Source organism: Leucoraja erinacea, chromosome 31 (genome assembly GCF_028641065.1).
Source record: "Leucoraja erinacea ecotype New England chromosome 31, Leri_hhj_1, whole genome shotgun sequence".
NCBI classification, from domain to species: Eukaryota; Metazoa; Chordata; class Chondrichthyes; order Rajiformes; family Rajidae; genus Leucoraja; species Leucoraja erinaceus.
Window position 1 is genome coordinate 16151148 of NC_073407.1, and position 23611 is coordinate 16174758.

The 23611-nt window shown below is 41.7% G+C and overlaps 1 protein-coding gene across 1 annotated transcript in view; it reads right to left on the minus strand.

Moving 5' to 3' along the window:
• Positions 1 to 247: 247 nt before the first annotated feature.
• The window catches only part of ass1 (argininosuccinate synthase 1), a 95344-nt gene continuing 71980 nt past the window's right edge, over positions 248 to 23611 (minus strand). Inside the window, exons 12-15 of the mRNA XM_055660092.1 lie at positions 18698 to 18829; positions 8901 to 9057; positions 1150 to 1215; positions 248 to 411 (exon numbers count right to left, since the gene is read on the minus strand). Of these exons, the coding sequence (XP_055516067.1) occupies positions 369 to 411; positions 1150 to 1215; positions 8901 to 9057; positions 18698 to 18829 (398 nt within the window). The 3' untranslated portion in view covers positions 248 to 368. The remainder of the gene's footprint in view (positions 412 to 1149; positions 1216 to 8900; positions 9058 to 18697; positions 18830 to 23611) is intronic.

Sequence of the window (23611 nt, forward strand, 5' to 3'; positions counted from 1 at the left end):
TGATCTCTTCTGCACCCTTTCCAATAAATGTCATTTGTCCTTCCGTTAACCATCAGCTTTGCCTCTACTGAACACTTTGATTTATCCTTTATTCTTTACATGATATCTGTACTGAATGGATTAATATTTTATCCAAATCTTGCACAAAAGCAAGCAAAAACATCTTTATACTTACAGACAAATGGAAGGCTAACGTATTGAAAGTTCTTCATTGAAAGAGGAGAACAGACAAAAAGTCAGCTTGGTGTTTGTGAGTTAAAGATTAGTCTCTTTATTCATATTGAAACAAGCAACATACATGGAACTTGCTTTTCACCAAAAAGGTTTTAGAATAAAATGCATTGTGGAAAGTCAATGCCAGAATTCACTCATGTGGATTTTGAGCTTTGCAGTCGATGGTATTCTTTCAGTCTGTTGAAAAACAGATCAGAATATTTAGCCCTTTGTAACTAAACAAGAAAACACCAAGTAGAGAAGTTGTTCTCCACAAACGTCACCATTTTTGTACCCCCAAATGAAAAGAAAAAACACATTTTCACAACGGCAATGAAAGGTGGGTTTTCAATTCATAAACTTTTCGGCCAGAGTAATTACAGTCTGAATATTAATTAATAATAATAATAATAATAATAATATATTTTATTGTCATTGCACATAAGAGCAAGGAGATTTGGTATGCAGCTTCCATCCAATGTCATAACATAAATAACTAATAAAATTTAGATTTAGATAATTGCTACAAATTAGTTAAGATGCAAGCAGAGGAGAAAACGTGATTGATGGTGAGATTCTAAACATGGTGGTTTCTGGACCTTGGTTCTTGCAGAAGTGGGGAGATGTTAAAGGGAGAAGGTCAAATAAGAGGGCGATGTGGTCTGGACCAGTGCCGTTCAGTCCTCAAGCCCAGTTACAACTGGACAGTGTACCGTTCCTGGCCAGTGAGTGGTGTAGGAACACAGACAGCAGACATGTCGCGGGGTGATGCCTGTATGGTCGTGCGTAGTAGCCCAAACAGTCGTGCCTTTTTCTGGCCGCCACTGGATTTTCAATAGTGAGACATTTTTCAGCGACCTGCTGTGACTGTGACGGGTGCCGGCAAGTCACCGAAAAATTGCGTAAGTGGGACAGGCTCTTAAAAGATTCACTCACCTCAAGGAGCAAATCTTAATAAATCCACCGGCATCGATTGGGTCATAATCTCCTTGCACATTCATGCTAGAAAGAGATAAAAAAAAATAAACTCAATGTATCACATGCTCCATTGCTGTGTAGGAACGAACTGCAGATGCTGGTTTATACCAAGGATAGACATAAAATGCTGGAGTAATTTAACGGGACAGACAGCATCCCTGGAGAAAATGAATTCCTGCGTTACTCCAGTATTGTGTGTTCCATTGTTTAAGAGGGAACTGCAGATGCTGAAGAATCGAAGGTTACACAAAAAAAGCTGGAGAAACTCAGCGGGTGCAGCAGCATCTATGGAGCGAAGGAAATAGGCAACGTTTCGGGCCGAAACGTGGTCAGCCAGTCTGAAGAAGGGCTTCGGCCCGAAAAACGTTGCCTATTTCCTTCGCTCCATAGATGCTGCTGCACCCGCTGAGTTTCTCCAGCTTTTTTGTGTAACCTTGTGTGTTCCATTACTGGTTAATATTCCTTTGGTTTGCTCATTATTGCAGTGAATTCAGATTGACAAACAGCAGAGTGTCAATTGCACAACTTCTCACTTGATATATCAACATTTGATCAAAGTACCAAATTCATGGAGACATACAACACGGAAACAGGCCCTTCAGCCCAAATTATCCATGCCGATCAAGATGCCCCATCTAAGCTAGTCCCATTGGCCCATATCTCCAAGTCTTTCCTATCCATGTACCTGTATAAATGTCTTTCAAATATTGGTATTGTACTTGCCTCAACTACTTCCTCTGGCAGCTCCTTTCATACACCCATTGCCCTCTGTGTGAAAGGGTTGTTCCTCAGATTCCTATTAAATCTTTCTCTTCACTCGTTGAACCTATGCCCAGGGGAAAAGACATTCGCCCTGTGTATTCGCCTCATGATTTTACACACTTTGATAAGATGGTGAAACAGGAGCCATTCTCTTGTTGTCAAGTAGTGTTAAGTGGTGTTACCAGGATCTGCACTGACATATTAAACGCATGAATTTGGTGAAGGAATGGAGAATTGTGCATCAGATTGCAGATGGAAGCTGGGAGGCATGGGGAGAATGCAACAGGGAGCGAATGGGGCATAATCTATGAGCGGGAGAACCACATCAAATACAATTCAGTGTCTGGAAGCGTCAGGGCATTTAATTTTGGAAAATGAACCTTTCCTGTTCGAAACTGTGGAAGTGAAAATGTTTAGACATTCACACATCACTTAGAGTCATAGAGTAATACATGGTGGAAACAGGCCGTCCAGCCCAACTTGCCCACAACGGCCAACATGTCCCAGCTACACTAGTCCCACCTGCCCACGTTTTGTCCATATTCCGCCAAACCTGTCCTATCCATGTACCCGTCTAAATGCTGGGATAGCCCCTGCCTCAACTACCTCATCTGACAGCTTGTTCCATGCACCCACCACCCTTTGTGTGAAAAAGTTACCCCTCAGATTCCTATTAAATCTTTTCCGCTTCATCTTAAACCTATGTCCTCTGGTCCTCGATTTACCTACTCTGGGCAAGAGACTCTGTCCATCTACCCAATCTATTCCTCTGATGATTGTATCCACCTCAATAAGATCACCCCTCATTCTCCAAGGAATAGAGTCCCAGCCTACTGAACCTCTCTGTATAGCTCAGACCCTCTGGCCCTGGCAACATCCTTGTAAATCTTCTCTGTACCCTTTCCAGCTTAACAACTGAAAGTCACAGTTCCAAAAATGTAACCAAACAGGCAAATGGATTGCTGGACATTTTCTCAGATGCAAGAATACAAAATAAAATGAATTTTCGATGGTGTGGCGAGCAGATTGGATCTCACCTGGAGTTTGCTGATCATAAGGTCTAGGAGCAGGTTAGGCCATTTGGCCCAAGACATCTTCTCCGCCAATCAATCATGGCTGATCAATCTTTCCCACTCAAACCCATTCTCCCCATAACCCCTGACACCCTTACTAATCAAGTATCTGTCAACCTTCCCTTAAAAATATCTCTATATTATACCGACCTGCGATAATGCTTCCAGTGTTTTACCAGAATTTAAGGGTAAACTATGACGAGGTCTTGCCTATACTTGGTTTGCAATCTCTTCGCTATACAAGGGCACCCTAATCGAAGACTTGACAACCGTAAAGGTGATACAGAGAGAAAAAACAAATCCAGAACATGGAGGAATAAACTTAAAATTAAACTATTTAGGTATGAATAGTAGAGAGACATATTTTCCTCACACAAAGCAGAATAGGAATCAAGAATTCCTGAAGATCTTGCATTAGATTGAGATCATTGAACTTTTTCACTGGAACTTCTAGCTACATGCTGAGAAACTATACTCTGCCCTATGGTATTTTTCTCTTCAAACTACCCATTGTTCTTATGTATGGGGCTCATGTATAGGATTAATTGAATTTGATATAATAGCAGTGAAACAAAATCTTTTCACTGTATCTCTGAACACCTGACAATAATAAACCCAAGTCTGAAGAAGGGTTTCGGACCAAAACGTTGCCTATTTCATTTCCTTCGCTGAGTTTCTCCAGTTTTTTTGTGTACCTCCTAATAATAAACCTAAACCTAGAGAAGGAAGATGTATGGTGGAAGGGAGTGGCGGGGTGGTGGAAATGATGGAATTGGGAGAGGAGACACGAGGAACTGCAGATGCTGGAATCTGGTGCAAAACGCAAAGTAATGGAAGAACTCAGCAGCATCTTTGGAGGGAATTGGACGGACAACACGTCAGGTCTGGGCTCTTCTTCAGAAATGGGAATGGGGAAAGTGGTGAAGTGTGTTGTTCAGCCAGATGAGATAACAGAAATATGGGGAACTGTGGTGTTAAAAGGTAGTTGACCACAATACTTCAGCAAAGCAAACAAGAAAGCTATGAAGCACTTACCCAATTTCAATTGTCTCAGTTAATTATTATTACTGCGCTATTATTAATGCCTGACACACAAATTACCGGTGAGATAATTCCCCAGGGTTCCTGGACCCCTTCAGTAGCTGCTGTTTGCTGAATAGTGTTTGAATCCAGCGTTTTGCTTACACTAACACATCAATCTGTTCTACCCAAGCTAAATGTAGGGTCAAATGCTTCAAAAGATAAATCAGGATCAATAAATGGTTCAAGTATAATGCAGTTTGGCAACAACATGGCCATGAAACATGCAACACTTTAATTTTACTCCTCAGACTTTTATTATAGTCTGTTGGAAGGCAAGTCTAAAAAGCCACAACATATTGACTTTTCAATGGACAACTTTTGTTCAACAAATTGATTTTTTTTTTATTCTTTGGCGCTCAGGACTAATAAAATGAAATCTCTCAGTTAAACCGCCAGTATTTTTTTTTTTTAATTAAAAGCCAAGTTATTATTTCTTTTTGTTGACCTAAAGCATGTAGGCTGCACTTACAGCTTCCATAGATTGGGAACTTAACAATTAGACAACGGTCGTCAAAAGCAGCTTTTGTCGTCGGTTATAACCTGACAATATCAAGGATGCAGGGAATTTTCAAGGCGACATAACCTCGTAAATGTGCTGCAAATCTGACGTGCATTGTACTTATCCAACGTGCAAGGCTATAAAAATTAAATTAAGTTGGCTGTGTGTCACAAACCATGGGCTTTGAGGGGCTCTATGTGTGGTTAACCATAGTCACTTGATTGTTTAACAAAATGTGGCCTGAATCCTGCCATGGAGAGTGCAAGGCACTTGTGGAGGGCACCCGGGGCAGTGTTGGCACTGCCCTGCACACTGGTGGCTGTAGACTATCGCCAGCTCTGGAACAGTGCTTTGCCCCATCACATCTGGCACTGGATGATGGCGACGCAAGAAAGACTCAGTTTGTATATATGAAAAATTATTTGAGGGAGATTTAGAGACGTTGCATAGAAAGCATAAACATGGGCCGAGGGGATGTGGAGGGGACGTTTCCAGTATGGGAGAGTCTGGGACCAGAGGGCAGCGTCTCAGAATAAAAGGGCATATCTATTAGATGGAGATGAGGAGGAATTTCTTTAGCCAGATAGTGGTGAATCTGTGGAATTCATTGCCACCGACGGCAGTGGAGGCCAGATCATTAGGTATTTTGAAAGCGGAAATGTATAGGTTCTTGATTGGTAAGGACGTCAAAGGTTATGTGGAGAAGGCAGGAGAATAGGGTTGAGGGAGAGCAGACTCAATGGGCCAAATGGCCTCATTAAGCACCCATATCTTAAGATCTCATAAAACGGGCCCTTTGGCTTATCAAAGATCCCCAGAGAACATTGGAAGTTAACCGACCTCCTCATGGAATTCAATCTTCCAGCCAACAATTTAAGTGTGGCTCGCAAGGGAAGCCGCAAGGCCTCAAGACAGGAGACACAAGGAACTGCAGATGCTACAATCTTGAGTAAAAGACAAAGTGCTGGTGGAACTCAGCAGGTCAGGCAGCATTTGTGGAGAGAGTGGACAGGCGACGTTTCAGGCCGGGATCCTTCTTCAGACTGATTCATGTCCCAACCCGAAACATTGCCTGCCCATTCCCTCCACAGATGCTGTCTCACCCACTGAGTTTCTCTCGCACTTTGGGTTTTACTCAATCACGTTGTTGGAGCCGCGACGTATATTGATAAAATAGAGGATCATAGAGCCATACAGAATGGAAACAAGCCCTTTGGGTTACCTTGTCCATGCTGAACAAGTTGGCAAACAGGACTAGTCCATTTATCAGCATTTGGCTCATAACCCTCTAAACCCTCCCTATCCAATTATTTATCTGAATGTCTTTAAAAGTCTTAATTGTATCGTCTTCCATAGCTTCCTCTGGCAGCTCATTCCACTTACGGACAACTCCCTGAGTGACAAAGCTTCCCTCTAATCTCTCCCCTCTCACCTTAAGTCTATGCCCTCATCATTCATTTAAAAAAAGCATGACAATTGGAGTATTACCTCACTTCAGCTTACCCTCCTGGTTACTGTCCAAACTGAGCAGTTAAAACCTCATTCAAACACAGGGCTGGGGATTGCAATCAGAGTTGTTGTATTGGGTCAGAATGTACCAAAAGCAGTAAAGCCTCGATCTACAAAGTTACCAGACTTATAATGTTGGATATGCATCTTGGTGCAATTTCACATGACAGGGATAAAGCAATTGTGAGGGTCTACTATACACTGCACCACAATGCAAAACCATTGTGTATCTACATTAGGTATTGTAAAATCTGGAATTGCCATGATCAAGAAAGGTGTGAAATAAATGAAAATTAATCCTTTCTATTCTCTTGCTTTATGGAGAGGAAAACCAAATCCCACCTCAGTGCATTTTACTTTTAAACACGAAACAAAGAACAGTACAGCGCTATAGCACTGGAACAGGCCCTTCGGCCCACAATGTTTGTGCTGAACATGATGCCATGTAAACCTATCTCCTCTGCCTGCGCGTGATACATATCATTCTCCGAATACCCATGTGCCTGTCTAAAAGCCTCTTAAACGCCGCTATCGTATCTGCCTCCACCACCATCCTTGGAAATGCATTCCAGACACGCATAAAACTTGCCGCGCACAAAGGTTCTGAACATCTACCCTATCTCTGTCGCTCATAATATTACATACTTCTACCTGGCCTCCTCTCAAACCTCCAGAGAAAACAATTTCAGGTTTCTCCCTCTAATACGCTCTCATCTGTACAGACCGTTACAGAAATCACTGCACTTGTGTAGTGGTTGGCAGCAATTCCAAGCGACACTAGTAGTGGCGGGGAAGATCATCTGCCTGTCTACCTCTCAGCTGCAGGTGCTGGCTCTCAGATACCCAAAGGCAAACTGCGGCAATATTCCCTTAAATCATTCTTTAAAGCCAGCTCTGTTTTAACTGTTTTTAGACGGCCGCTTGTCTTGATTCCTCTCCATATACGTTTCAAAACATCACAGCAGTTACCGTCCATGTTGCAACCGATTAATTATTTGCTAGAATTTAAAAAAAAAAAAGCAATTTGGAAGAATTTACAATGGTGCTGGATGTCTTTCCAGAAATCCATGCTTTTATTTTTGTGCAATCGAGTGGGCTGTATGCCATATAATTATATTACTTTATACCTACTGTGACCAGTCATTTCCAGCCTCCTGTATTGCTTACCCTATTCTTTTATTAGTATGATTCCTTCATCATTCAAACATTTTAAAGGCACTGATGTAGAAACTGAAAGAGACATCGCTTTGGAACTGACAGTGAATAAGTGCTTCTGATTACTTTTACTTTATTCATTTACTGTAGCTCCTTCTGTGACTGTAAGCCACAAAGAAGGGGATTATTAAGGGTTATTCTGTACACATTTTGGCTCTAAAGGAGAAAATCAGCTGCGGTAGTTAGCTTACCCGCCACCTTTCTTTCTCAGGCATGAAAATGTTTCAATATCTTTATAATCTTAAAAAGTAGCTTTGACAATAGAAAGGAATAAACTGCGGGTGCAACACAATACAATGTTAACGCTGCTTGAGTAATAGTGTTTACTTATTTAAAAAAAAAACAAGGATAAAGGACACATTGTATTGCCTTCTGAATGGACTGCGTGAAACTTTACATAGATTTGTATTGATCCCATGAATGGTACCAGGGGCCATTGGTTGTGTGTGTTATGGTGGATTTATTTTTGTAGCTGTAATTGGTGGATTGAAATCAATAAGGATTATAACACATAACATGCAGCAGAAGCAAGTAAATAGGAGTTAGCATCTTTCCAAGCAATGAGATGGTCAATAACTAATCACACTCTATAAACAATAATGCATTATCTCTTCATACTTGATATTTAAAAGACATCAGGCTCAATATCAGAAAAAAAAAAATTGAATGCATCTTTGTATATGGATAAATGAATATAATTTACCAAGACATAATTTCACCCAGAAACACAGGACGATATCCTAAGCTATGTCAACGTAAATCCTGCATTTATGAACATCAATTGTACCATGAATAGTTAGATCTTCCAAAATTCAGACCCTAGCACAATATTTCAATGATAGGAAGCATGTACAACAAAGAAAGCAGATGTAATTGAAGGGAGCAACTCTATTCGGATAAATGAAATGCAAAATAAATGAGAATTCAAACACAAGTTACATGATATTTGATTTGTCTACCGACGTTAGAATATATCTCGCATTTCCCAAATATATCATAAACATTGAAGCCAAAAGACAGCCATTAGTTCTTAGGATGCTGTTCCTTTCATTAGGCCAGGAAAAAAAAAATGCAGCAAAATTATTTTTTAATTCAAATTTCGGATGTGACTCATCCTCTGGTGTGAGGATAGTTCAACAGGAAGATGATCAACGACACATTGATAAAGGAGCAGCCCTTGTTCAATATTTCTAAGCAGCAATGTTGTTAGTGATTTAATTGTTAACCAATCCTACAAGAAGGTTCTAACCTGATCCTAACTACACTGCTCGTTTTTAACATCCTGGCTTCTCATTGTGACTCCATCTTCAAATTGGAGATTTTGCTCTCTCATCCAAGTCTTTAAAGCAAGAACTAAAATCGGGTTGCAATAAAATACAAGCAAGATCCACAAGCTGTATTTATTCTGGATAAACAGCTAGACGCTATACAAGGGAGAGTTATGCTGGTTATTTTAAACTCAGGACGGCAAATGGTTAAAGAGTCCTGGCGCACTTGTGATAGGACTTCATAGCTACGAAATGTTCGACCAACATCTTAAATAAATCAAAGAACATTATGACTCCTACCTGACAAGAGCTTCGTTGTACAGAGAAGTAGGTGATGCTCGTCCGAGGATGTAAACTTGTCCCTTGAAGACAGACATCTGAACTTTCCCTTCAACACTCTCCTGCGATTTATTGATACAGTGGCGGACAAAAGCACATTCAGGGCTGTTCCAAAATCCTAGCAAATCAAGAAATAAATGCGCTGAACAGATCAGAATTATAAACATAGTAATAAAAGGGAACTGCAGATGCTGGTTTATACCGAAGATAAGACACAAAATGCTGGAGTAACTCAGCTGGGCAAATAGCATCTCTGGGGAATATGGACAGGTGATGTTTTGGATCGGGACCCTTCAACAGACCGATTGTGGGGGGAGGGGGAGAGGAACTTTTTTTACTTTGACAAAATAATAATCTCATTGAGCAAGTTCAGAAAAGATAACCTCCACAGCCATAGCTATAACAAAGATGTACTTGATAAATACCAGTACACACACCAGTTAAATGCCAATGTTGCAGAGAACAGCGTATCAAGGGCGGCGCAGTGGTAAAGCTGACAGTGCCAGAGACCCGGGTTTGATCTGTGTCCCATGGAGAAACCCTCTTGCTATTCGAGCAAGGGAAGGGAGGAAATATACAAGAGGAATAGAAGAAAATGGAAAGAGAGCGAGATGGGTAAAGAACGTTTCACTGGTCATGTTCACAGTTTACTGTTCTTTAATACCCATTGCACCAGCTTGGCACTGCAGACCTTCAGACATTACCGTTGAACACGTTTAATGGAGCTCTGATGAGTGTATCTTCCTACCATTACCAGATGACGTCACTCTGTATCTCTGGTCATATAAATATTGATGATAATGCTACCACAACTGGGATGATGAAACTATCCTAGTCCATTTAGTTTTGTTTCAAAGTTTTAATTTTCAGTTAACACATTCACGTGGAAATCCAGAGGGCTGACTTGAAATATTTAAGCTAGAATAAATACATTAGTGAGATCATAAGCACGTCAAGTCTACTCCACCATTCAATCATGGCCGATCTATCTCCCCCTCCTAACCCCATTCTCCTGCCTTCTCCCCATAACCCCCGACACCTGTGTAATCAAGAATCCATCTATCTCTGCCTTAAATACATCCACTGACTTGGCCTCCACAGCCTGTGGCAACGAATGCCACAGATTCACCACCCTCTGACTAAAGAAATTACTTTATAAGTGCTGACCTAAGAAGTTTAAAGAGAAAGCCCACTTATCAATGGATAAAGAATGGAATATCGAAGTGTCTAACATCTGTTAAAACCCAGGCTGCGTAATCTACTGGATGTAAAGAACAGGCAGATGGAGCAGTGTGGCCAGTCTACACTGCCTTACCCCATCTCAGGGTATCTGGATGCTAGGGAGCATACTCACCGACTGTATCATGGCCTGGTTCAGCAACTCAAACACCCAGGAACTAAAGAGATCATGGAGAATGGGAGACACTGCCTGGTCCATCACAGCTACTGACCTCCCCACCATCAAAAGGGTCTATGGGAGGTCCTGCACAAAAACGCCAGTCAATATCTTTACTACCCTGGCCATTGTCTTATTTCATTCCTAACAGCAGGAAGTGGGTGCTGGAGTCTGAAAAACGTGATCTCCAGGTTTAAGATCAGCCTCTTCCCAGTAACCATCAGGCTCTTGAACATTGCACAACACTGACCTCAGAGGGTGTGTGTGTGTGTGTGTGTGTGTGTGTGTGTGTGTGTGTGTGTGTGTGTGTGTGTGTGTGTGTGTGTGTGTGTGTGTGTGTGTGTGTGTGTGTGTGTGTGTGTGTGTGTGTGTGTGTGTGTGTGCGTGTGTGTGTGCGTGTGTGTGTTCGAGTGTGTGCGTGCGTGTGCGTGTGTGTGTTCGTGTGCGTGTGTGTATGTGTGTTCGTGTGTGTGTGTGTTCGTGTGTGTGTGTGTCGTGTGCGTGTGTGTTTGTGTGTGTGTGTGTGTGTGCGTGTGTGTTCATGTGTGCGTGTTCGTGTGTGTGTGCGTGTGCGTGTGCTCGTGTGTGCGTGCGTGTGTGTTCGTGTGTGCATGTGCGTGTGTGTGCGTGTGCGTGCGTGTGTGTGTGCGTGCGTGTGCTATTCCATTTAGAGGCTAGTTAAGCCCAGCAAGTAAGAATTTCATTGTCCCATTGCCAGTACACACGACAATTAAACACATCTGACAATCTCCTCACTAATATCCCCCCTGACAACAAAACTATTGTTACCAATAGATCCAGTAGATTCCTACCAATAGATGTGCTGGCTCGAAGGGCCGAATGGCCTACTCCTACACCTATTGTCTATACCCGAGCTGCTTTCTGCAATACATATTCTTATCAGTTCATCTATACTTGCAGTTACAATACCCGAATTTACTAATACCTTGAAAACTTTCTTTAATGTTAACAAAATCTCGGCAGCATAACTTGATATTACTGCTGGATCTGGCTATTTGAAAGACCTATGTGCAAAAAACTTCCTATTATCTGCAAACATTTGTATGAATGACTCCTCTATTTACTTTTTTTTTTCTGAGAAATGGTTGGTGTTTAACATCTAAAACAAAAGGACACCACATGACAACTTCACAAATCTACTGGGAATCACCAAAATCATTACATGCGACGGCCTCTCAAAGAAATAAAGGGCTGAAAAATGGTTTCTTTCAACTCTGTACAGCCTCACCAAGCCTGACAATGAAGTCACAGAGGGCAGTTCAAATTCATCCTGCAGGCTTTTGAGCTGTGAATGAACAGCTGAACCTATTTTCTTCTGGGCTTGGCGCGGCCTCCTGATAGCTTGTTGAAAAGTCCCACGAGGGACTTCTCAGACCTTTGAGTAAATCTAACTGAATAGCCAAGACCTGACATAGCACTTATCAAGATTGAAATCAAAGGTCCATATGTTTCATTCTGCAAACCTACACGGTTCTGTAGGTGCTCACCAGGAGAATCTTTCCAAAATAACATTGCTAATTGGAGCTCTGGAGAGCTGAGAGTCTCCAGTTTCTCCTGCCTTTCTGTCCCTCTCTTTCTCTCTCTGTGAACAAGAAACTATCAACGGCACATCTGTCCATTTGCCTGACCTGCGCACAATACAACCGCAGGAGTCGAGGATTATTTGGTCTTCCGGGTGTCCTCTGGCATTCACTGTGATCACTGCTGATCTTCCAAAACAACCCCACTTCCCGGTGCTGTCAGAACATCCTGCTCATCCCTCAGGATCCAAAGATCTAATGTGTTTAAGAAGGAACTGCAGATGCTGGAAAATCGAAGGTACACAACATTGCTGGAGAAACTCAGCGGGTGCAGCAGCATCTATGGATCGAAGGAGATAGGCAACGTTTCGTCCCGAAACGTTGCCTATCTCCTTCGCTCCATAGATGCTGCTGCACCCGCTGAGTTTCTCCAGCATTCTTGTGTACCTCCAAAGATCTAATGATCTGCAACTCGATATACTCACCACCTTAGTTGCCACAGCCCTCTGGTGCGTCAAATTCCATAGATGACAACCTTGAGTGAAGCAATTGCTCATTGCAACCCTAAATGATGGACACCAAATCTGACACCCAACTTCTAGGCTTCCAAGCTGGGGAAACATTCACCAAATTCTACCCTGTCCAGTTCCTTGAGAATAAAATACATCAATGCGATCACTTGAAATTCATCTGCTCTCAACCAAATATAAAACTAATCTACTCAAAATCTGCTTGCAGGACAATTTCACCATCTCGGGAATCCAGCCTTTGAACAACCAAGGCATCGTGCCAACTCAAACTCCCATGAAGGCAGAGACTGTAGCACTGTGTTTAAGAAGGAACTGCAGATGCTGGAAAATCGAAGGTGCACAAAAAAGCTGGAGAAACGCGTAGCACTGTAGAGGAGTCTGAAAAACCATGTCCACCATGTTAAAGAACAGCTTCTTCCTTGCACCCATCAGAACACAGGACAACACTAACCTCAGCAACTATGCTCTTCTATGGTCTGTGTCTTTAGTTTCACTACAGACTATTATGATTAATACCTGGTATTAGTTATTAATTTATTGTACTAATGATATTATATAATTGTGCATTATTATGTATACAAGCCTGTTAGGCTGCAGCAAGAAATAATGTCATTGTACCAGTGCCAGTACATATTACAATTAAATACTCTTGACTCATGCATGGGAAACTCAGATGGAAAATTGTGAGCTTCATGATCCACATAGAAAATACAATTTTTTTAATTTAATACAAGGTATTGTATAGAAATTCAGTCATGTAGCACAGCCAAAATAATAAAATATCTGGGTGAAAATCCCGGTGCGATATTTATTTTTCTTGCATCTTGCGAATTCTAAGCAAGACTGACAACTTGTGACAATTTATGGGCTGCTTTGTCTTAAAGACTCACTTGATGAGAAAGGAGCCAAGACAGCCTTAACTCATTTCACTTAAGACCTTTACAGCTTTCAAATCCAGAGTTTATCATCATCAGTCTAGCGTTATTCAAATTCTAGACCCAGGGGCAAAATGACAATGTTTCCAGTCCATTGTGTCTCGCATCAAGGGAATTCAAAGGAAGGGCAATTGAAACTGACATTCTAACACTCGAGAGCTCGGAGCTTGTTTCATGTTTATTCTGTCACAAAGCTGAGTGTTATCACTGCCTCGACAAAGTATTCCTAAAATCTCAGCTGACATTAATCAAAAACAAAATCATCCGCTGTGGTAGTCACACCCTAAATAAAGCACGGCAGCTCCCGAGATGCAGGTCTCGGACAAAGTCGTCGCAGAGGTGTAACATTAACTCCATACACCTGAAAACACCATTCCTGTCAAGTCGGCCGTTACTAATGAAGAAACGCAATTAGGCATTTAGTGTTTCTGAGATAATAAAGGAATGCGAGGGGCTGCCACTCAACTAACCTCTCAAATCTTTCAATCACCCACTTAACCTTTTGGAATTACGGTGTAACCTTTTCCCTTCCAGGGGCTTTTCCCTTTCCCAGATCACACAGTAAGGTCAGTGCTGTTGAAACCCCAGCAAATATTTTTTTTTAAAACAGGTTCTGTGGGCCGAGCCTAGTATCTGATTAAAGACTTCCCAATTCCTCTGCTGAAGGGAAATTTCCAGAGATACAGCCTGGTACGATTCTAGTTTTTGCTTCAGTTTAGTTTGGAGACACAGCATGGAAACAAGTCCACCAAGTTCTTGCCGATCATCGGTCACCCTTTCACCCCATTTCTATGTTGATACATGTGATAAACTCACGTGCCTTTGGGACATAGGAGGAAACCTGTGCACCTGGAAGAAACCCACACATTCATAGGGAGAACACACACACAGACAGCACCTGACGTCAGGATTGAACCCATGCCTTGGGCGCTGTGAGGCGGTTCTATCCCTGTGTAAAAGTATAACAGCAGCAACGTTCTACTGCAGTTGTACAGGGTCTTGGTGAGACCACATCTGGAGTATTGCGTACAGTTTTGGTCTCCTAATCTGAGGAAAGGCATTCTTGCCATAGAGGGAGTACAGAGAAGGTTCACCAGACTGAATCCTGGGATGGCAGGACTTTCATATGAAGAGAGACTGGATAGGCTCGGCTTGTACTCGCTAGAATTTAGAAGATTGAGGGGGGATCTTATAGAAACTTACAAAATTCTTAAGGGGTTGGACAGGCTAGATGCAGGAAGATTATTCCCGATGCTGGGGAAGTCCAGAACACGGGGTCACAGTTTAAGGATAAGGGGGAAGTCTTATAGGACCGAGATGGGAAAACAATTTTTTACACAGAGAGTGGTGAATCTGTGGAATTCTCTGCCACAGAAGGTAGTTGAGGCCAGTTCATTGGCTACATTTAAAAGGGAGTTAGATGTGGCCCTTGTGGCTAAAGGGATCAGGGGGTATGGAGAGAAGGCTGGTACAGGATACTGAGTTAGATGATCAGCCATGATCATATAGAATGGCGGTGCAGGCTCGAAGGGCCGAATGGCCTACTCCTGCACCTATTTTCGATGTTTCTTTACTTTGGCATCAAGCATTGCTATCAAAATCAACATAGGCTTGTGTTCTATTCCGTCAATTCAAAGATCATTCAATGAATTATTAAACTTGTTTCTCTATATAGAAAGATGGAAACAGAATGTGTGATAGGTAAAAATAAACTAATTCTGAAAACTCTAAATCAGAATTTAGTAATTGAAAAATGAGAATTAAACTCTATTAACTGGAATCTTGAGCAAAACACAAAGTGCTGGAGGAACTCAGTGACTCAGGCATTTCCTGTGAAGAGAATGGACAGATGACGTTTTGGTCCTGACCTGACTTCAGACTAGGCAATTGAATGTGATATTCCAGCATTCTTGACCGCAATCAGTAGAAAGGGCCAAACCCAAAAAGTCACTTGTCCATTTCCTCCAGATATGCGACCTGACTCGCCGAGTTCCTCCAGCACTTTATACTGTCAGCATCTGTAGTTTCTTTCGTCTCATTCCCAAAAGATCTGGCTTTATATTTTAGGTCGTTACCCTTGAATTTCCCAACTGAAAAACATGGCATGTTTATTTCATCTCTGAACTGCTCTAAATACCTTAACAGCATTTGTGGCAAATCCTTACTAACACTCAAACCTGTGATGATAAATGTCATGAAAAGAACAACTTTCCAAAGCAAGAAATGCATTCATGAGCTGTCAGGAATAGAACGGTCTCTCTCCACAATGCTATGGTATCATGACAATAAATAGTCTTAAAGCAAGGTCATTTTCCCTGCGATTCATCTTTGCTCAGCTAGCACAGCTCTCTGCAGTAGGACAATCACTTCAGTGATTAGAAAAGTGTGGGAGGTAGAATATTTACAGGTGCACAGATTACATCCCTTTCATCTCCAGTCCAAAGCAATTTCCATCATGGATCTCACCTTCCTTTGCCAAGGTTTGCGCTATTTCTTTGTAAACAACATCCAAACTTTAATAAAATAAATCCTATCAACTCCAAGCTCTTTTTTAAAAAAAAAGACAATAGGATTAAACACCTGAGCTGGACCCTAAGAGAAGGATTTACTGGTTTAAATCTGTTTCAAATATTCATTTCACTGGGGAGCATCGACAAAAGCAGATAATCCTAGGAGCGGGAGGCCAGTTGTCAAGAGTCACGAGTGTTTAATTGTCACATGCACTTTAACAGAACAATGAAGTTCTTCCTTGCAGCAGCACATCAGGTTTGTTAACACAGAGGACTCAACAGATAATAAACAAAAGAAAAAAAGTTCAATAAGCATCAAACACAATCTAGTGCCAAACAAAACAAAGGCCGATGTCCCTAATCGAGAGCATCCTTACCAACTGCATCACAGTATGGTATGGCAACTGCTCTGTCTCCGACCGGAAGGCATTGCAGAGGGTGGTGAAAATTGCCCAACGCATCACCGGTTCCACGCTCCCCTCCATTGAGTCTGTCCAAAGCAAGCGCTGTCTGCGGAGGGCGCTCAGCATCGCCAAGGACTGCTCTCACCCCAACCATGGACTGTTTACCCTCCTCCATCCGGGAGGCGCTACAGGTCTCTCCGTTGCCGAACCAGCAGGTCGAGGAACAGCTTCTTTCCGGCGGCTGTCACTCTACTCAACAACGTACCTCGGTGACTGCCAATCACCACCCCCCCCCCCCCCCCCGGACACTTATTATTATTATTTTTTTTATTCAAATCGTTTGCTATGTCGCTCTTCAAGGGAGATGCTAAATGCATTTCGTTGTCTCTGTACTCTGTACTGTACACTGACAATGACAATTAAAATTGAATCTGAATCTGAATCTGAATCTAGTGCTTCCAAAACATTTTGCAGTTCAGTTGGAATTCTTAGCGTTCAATAGCCTGATGGTTGTTGGGTAGAAGCTGTCCTTGAATTGTTACAGTTTGAAGATTCCATGGCAGGAGTGGGATGAGAGTGTGACCAGGGTGGTGTGGGTCTTTGATGATGCTGCCTGCCTATTTCAATGGTTCAAAGCCACCTTATTGCCATGTGTACGAAGTACAGTGAAATTATATTTTGCATACAGTTCTGTGGCAATCCTACTATGCATTAGCCACAATCATACCAAGTGTAACAGTGTAACAGCTCATTCCAGATACAGACGACTGTTTGAGTGATAAAGTTGCCCCTGATATCCCCTTAAATCTCTCCCCACTCACCTTAAGCCTATGCCCTCTAATTTTAGAATCCTCTACCCTGGAAAGAAGACAGTGAGCATTCACTTTATCGATGATCTTGTACACCTCAATTAGGTCACCCCCCCCTCAGCCCCCTACACACAAAAGGAAAAAGGTCCCAGCCTATCTAACCTCTCCTTAGAATTCAAGCCCGCAAGCCCAGGTAACATCCTGTGAAGGGGGGTTACGTTTGGAGTGCACATGATAGTTAATGAATTAATAATGACCATAAAATTACCAGATTGTTGTAAAAAAAACAAAAAACCCCATCTGGTTTGTACTGTCCTTCAGGGGATGAAATCTGCCACATGTTCTTGTGTATTCCCCAAGGTAAGGAACCAAGAACCAGACGTCAGAGAGGTGTAGACGATATAGGTAAAGATGAGAGGGGAAACATTTAATAGGAACCAGAGGGGCAACTTTTACAGAGGATGGTGGCTATATAGAACGTGCTGTCAGAGGAAGTAGTCAAGGCAGGGATTATAATATCATTTAAAAGACATTAGGACAAGTACATGCATAGGAAAGGTTTAAAGGAATATGGGCCAAACACGGGCTGGTGAGGTTGGGGCATCGTGGTTGGATTGGACGGGTTGGGCTGACGGGCCTGTTTCTGTGCTGCAAGATGGTGTGTTTTATGATCCACTGAATATGGGTTGTTCAGAATCACCCCCTGAAATGCCCCAGCAAGTTGCTCAGCTCAAGCGATGGGCAATAAATGAATTTGAAGGATATGGGGAGAAAACAGGAGCGGGGTACTGATTTTGGATGATTACCCATGATCATATTGAATGGCAGTGTTAGCTCGAAGGGCCAAATGGCCTTCTCCTGCACCTATTATCTATTTCTAATTTAAAAAACTAATGATGGGAGATGAATCAAAGGCAGCTTGATTTCAGGACGGGCTGACGGAGAAGACAATGTGGATGGAGGGTGGCCATCTAACAGGGGAAGTAGGGTTCTGGGGCCATCTCCAGGTTGCCAATCACCAGGGCAGGGCCAGAAACCCAATTCTCACTTGCATGAAATGCTGTCCTCCCACTTATAGCTCAGAGGATTGTCCGCATCTAGAATGAGCTGCTGGTGGAAACTACAGAAGCGGATGCAATTACAACATTTAAAAGACATTTTATACAGATATGGATATGAAGCGTCTGGAGGGATATGGGCCAAATGCAGGCAAATGGGACTTGGTAGGTACGGACAAGTGGGCTGAAGGGCCTGTTACCATGCTGCACAGCTCTATGGACTGTATACCCCTGGACTTTAAATGCAGCAGGTTGTTTGAGTGAAGGTATCACATTCCCATCTTGCTCTACTTACCCAGGGTCCTGGTGTACGTGTGTACCATGTGCATGTCTTATTTTCTTCCAACTAAGCAAAATATGTCAATTTTGGATTATTTGTACAAATAATTCTATTCCTTAAGTTTTGTTTTAGAAGCAGCCTCGTTCGTCTCTTCCCTGGATTTCGTTCCAAGTTTCTCAGGCCAGATAAGGTTCACAAAGAAGAGGACGACTTTCACATCGTGGGTCCCTTTGACAGATAGCACAGACAGACCGAACAGCATTGCAACTCGTGCAGACAGAGATTTGCTGCTTACCATTGTACAGCTGCTCAGAAAACTTCACCGCCAGATCCCTCTTGATTTTCCTCACTTCCTTGTCCATTGTGAAGGTTTCGATGTCCAAATGAGCATGATACAGAATTGTCCCACCTGGGGTCTCATAGACACCTAACCATTTACCGAGAAAAAGAGGGGGGGGGAGGGAGACAAAAAAACAGCACAAAATAAAGTATTGTTGAGTGACAAAAATAATCACTTTTCTGACAGAAATAGAGTCGGGCACCATTCAGTCTCAGCTTGCTCTAAAAGGCATCTGTCATTATGTGCTCACTGGGACTCATGCAGTCCACTTCACACCTTGCAGTGAAAATTTCCAGATTCCTTGTTCTATCTGCACTCATTCTGACTAAATGACAGGGTTTAGTACTGATTCCCCTCAATGCAAACCCAGTGGCCTCCCTGAAAGCCTGTAATTAAGCAACTGCCAGTGAGCAGGGAGAAACTCAGCTGTGAAAATTAAGCTGTCACCAAGTCTTCAGTGTAGTATCTCCTCTTCACCCATTCAAAAGGGAAGGCATTTGGAAAAATCCGATTAGGTTTGTAAAATACAGCTCCGAGCCACTTACGAGCCCTGGCAGTCGGCAGCGGACAAGGAGAGAGATAAATTGTTAAAAGAAAAGCAAAAACAAGCAGATTTATTTTTTTGGTAGGGCGAGTCGCAACAATTTATTCAAACACATTAATCCTCAACCGCGTTTAAATATTTTTCAGGTGTAAAAGGGCACATTTTCTTCAGCAACACAGCTGCAATCAATTTCCAATTTTACACATTTAACATGAAAGTTGGAAAAGATTTCACAAATCAAACATTTTCACTCAGAGGGGGGTGGGTTTATAGGACAAGCTGCCAGGGAAGGTGGTTGAGGCAGGGACCATAATAGCATTTAAATGTCTTTTGGACAGGTACATCCACATAGGAAAGGTTTAGAGGGATAGGACCCAGATGCAGGAAAATGAGATTACAGTAGATGCAGCATCTTGGTCAGCATGGACTAGATGGGCCGAAGCAGTAACACACAGCAACTAACATTTTATCCTGTAGATAGAAGATGTATTTCAATACATTTTTCACAAATTATTCATATACTATATTTACACTGAAGTTTCATTTTCTGTCCATCACACGGACTGGCCAGCCCACCATCATCTACACTTCATGCTACCTCTAGAAAATACCCAACAAAAATCAAGGATCGTTCTTCACCCCAGTCATTCACTCTTATCCCCTCTCCCAGCCGACCAAAGATACAAAAAGCATATACCACCAGATTCAGGAAAGGCTGCTTCTCCTCTGTTATCAGATCACTGACGGTCTTCCTATAAGCTAGGGTGTCGTCCCGATCTCCCAACCTCCTTCCTTGCACTTTTCCCTCTGTAACTGTACACTGCAATGCTGTAACACTATATTCTGCACTCTGCTAGTTTTCTCTTTACCCTACCTGTTGATCTTGTGTCCTTCTTCATTGCGCTCATGTATAATATGATTTGACTCGAATAAAAAGCTCCTCGCTGTACGTGAGTACGTGTGATAATAAAAAAATAATTCCAGCAATAAACCAACTCTTATGGGGGGCTTTGTGTATTGTGTATGTGCCGGTTGTGTATTATCTGTGTGTATTGTGGTTATATTGCTGTTATGCTGCTGAAAGTAAGAATTTCATTGTTCCGTTGTTGGGACATGGGGACAATTAAACACTCTTGACTCTTTCTCAAGGTCAGTATCGAACTTGGGTCTCTGGAGTTGTGAAGAAGTGGTATATATATATGTGTATATATAAATGTGTGTGTAGCATATATATATATATATGTGTGTGTGTGTGTATATATATGTGTATATATATGTGTGTGTGTATATATGTGTGTGTGTGTGTGTGTGTGTGTGTGTGTGTGTGTGTGTGTGTGTGTATTATATACACACACACACACACACATATATATATACACACACATATACATATATTCACTATAAATTAGAAATATATATTTTATACAATTACGGAATCCCAACCCAGTTATAATTAGTGCTTATTATTTGGATATAACAAATATTATTTGGATATAACTAATACAATGGAATCTGAATCTCAAATTGAGCTCCACTAGAATTATAGACAATATCTCCCAAATTTTAAAAGAATTTATGGTATCAGTTTCAGGATTTTTAAGTTATCTACTTTTCCTACTTTAAATATTTAAGAGGATTGTGGTGATACTCGTATTGAACAGCACAAAGATAAAATTGAGTCATTTCCTACAACCTGTGGTGTGACAGGAACCTCCATCTTAAGTTCAATTTGACAGGAGAGCAAGCGAACCTCGTGTATTGTGGAACATTATAAACTGCAATTCAGTCAACAATGAAAACCAAAACCTTTCCTACTATTATTCAAAATTGCAAGTTAGCACAATATCTTTTCAAGCAGAGACCACATGGGGAGTGAAAGCTTCTGTACAATATGGGAAATGTTAGCTTAACAGAAAGGGGGCGATTTCACAGGAACCAACGTGACAGAGATGCCAAATGTCTTCTGGCCATTATATGGGAGGTGTGCAAGGTGACGCTTCAAGGTTGTTAGTACTACTGCCACTAATAATTTTAAGCAAGTCAAATTGATGATTGGGGGTATGGAAATTTGAAAGATGATAGATATACAACTCTGAATGGGCATTAACACTGTTCTGCACTATTGGCTGTAAAACAGCTTTGCATTTATTTAGCACCTTTCCTTGCCCTCAGAACATCCCAAACTGCATCACATGCAATGTAGTACTCTTTCAACAATTACTGTTGTAATACAGGAAAGATGGCACCCAATTTGTGCAGGGCAAGCTCTTCCAAACTGCATTGGGATACAATCATAACGTCACAGTAAAGGGCCTGTCCCACTTTCACGACCTAATTCACGACCTCTGCCGAGTTTGCCCTCGACTCATACTCGCAGCATGGTCGTCACGAGATCGTAGGTAGGTCGTAGGAGGTCTCGATGCCAGTCGTAGGTACCCGTGGCATCAAGTAGGTCGGGGTGCTTGTTCTAGCATGATGAAAAATGTCCACGTAAAAAAGGTCGTGAATTAGGTCGTGAAAGTGGGACAGGGCCTTAATAGACCTGCAACTTCAAAGCATGTTTCACATCCCTGTCTAAAAGTGCTACTGCTACTAGTAAAATACTTCTGCAGTGTGGTAGTCACTATTGTAAAGTGACATCTGCCTGCAACTACACAGCACAAGTACTTTGTTAGCACTTTAATAAGTAACAACAGCCTCAGATAATTTGTCCATTGCAGACTGAGACAAACACCAATCTCTTGATTACCCATTGATGTGATTCTACTTCAAGGTAAGTATTAAATAAGACACCCACATTCCTGCGTTGTTAATTACGTCCACTTGACAGGGCAGACACTTCAACGGCCTGTTTGAAAGATATTAACCACGACTACAGTGTAGGATTTTCCCCAGTATCTGACAAATAAAGGATCTAATTCTATTACATCAATGAGTAGGTCTTAATTTTGGTGCTCAGTTGCTCCAGTGAGTTTTGAACCCACGACACAGCTCTGAGCCACTGCTGACTATGTTCAATTAGAAAGCAGCACTCATTTCTGGGATTAAATCATTTAGGCAGGGCAGTTTATTCGTGAGCATTTCCTACTTTTATTCAGTCCAAAACACCAAAAAAAAAAAATGTATTCGGAAGGAGATGAGGAGGAATTTATTTAGTCGAAGGGTGGTGAATTTGTGGAATTCTTTGCCACAGAAGACGGTGGAGGAAAAGTCAGTGGATATATTTAAGACAGAGATCGATAGATTGTGTCAGAGGTCATGGGGAGAGGGCAGGAGAACGGGGTTAGGAGGGAGAGATAGGTCAGCCATGATTGAATAGCAGAGTAGACTTGATGGGCCAAATGGCCTAATTCTGCTCCTATCTCTTATGATCTTATTGGGGTGGGAAGAGGGCAGTTGAGGGAGATTTCTGAAGTTCTTTTTACCTGGCATTTCATTGCCAACGCAAAATGCTTTTAAAATCAATTACTGTGGAAATGGGAACTAAACATCAAGGACAAGGGTCATTTTAGGTTGCAATAGTGTTCTCAAAATCTTTTTATAGAGTTTGATTCAGCAGAGCAGCTGAACAAATGAGGGGGGAATTCATAGGAATTGAAAGCAAACACTAGGAAATACCAGCTCCAATGTTTTTATGCCCTCTCTTTCCTTGTAAATTTTACCTACCGTTCTTTTAATTTTCTTTAATTCTTATTTATCTTTAATTCTGTCAATTGCAATGGGCTTGCAGCAATTGATTTAGGCAGTTTCATCACACCTGTCAACAGAGCACAAACAATGACTATTCTATTACTTTCCTCTTCCAATGTATTGAGTGTTCTGACATTTGTCTTGTTGGTGAATGAACAAAAAGAGTAAGTCAGCTTTGGAAGCTAGTAATCTTCCTGCACTTCTGTCGAAAGACAGAGAATTCTTGTACTCCATCAGGAAACAGGAGGTGACACGTGTAAAAAATTAAGTAATTGCTTGTCAGAACCAAGTCAAATAATCTGTTCACTTCATGCTGATAGGCACTCAGATTTATTGCAGACTTGATGCACTGAAGTCTCCTAATGTTTTCCCGTTGAACGAGGATACAGCAAGAGACTACAGCTACTAGTAGCTGCTAGCTTCAAACAATTCTGATTTTTCACCGGGAAGGGGGAAAAATAAACTCGAGGGTTCATAATAGTGAGAAAGAGAATTCGATTCACAGATGCAATAACTAATTGGCCTCTGGTGCAGAATCTTCAACAAATAGTCTTGTATTTATCTGACATACCATTGAAAATTAAAATAACAGGACCTTAAATTTGTGGGTTCATTTACGAACAGCAAAAAGATTT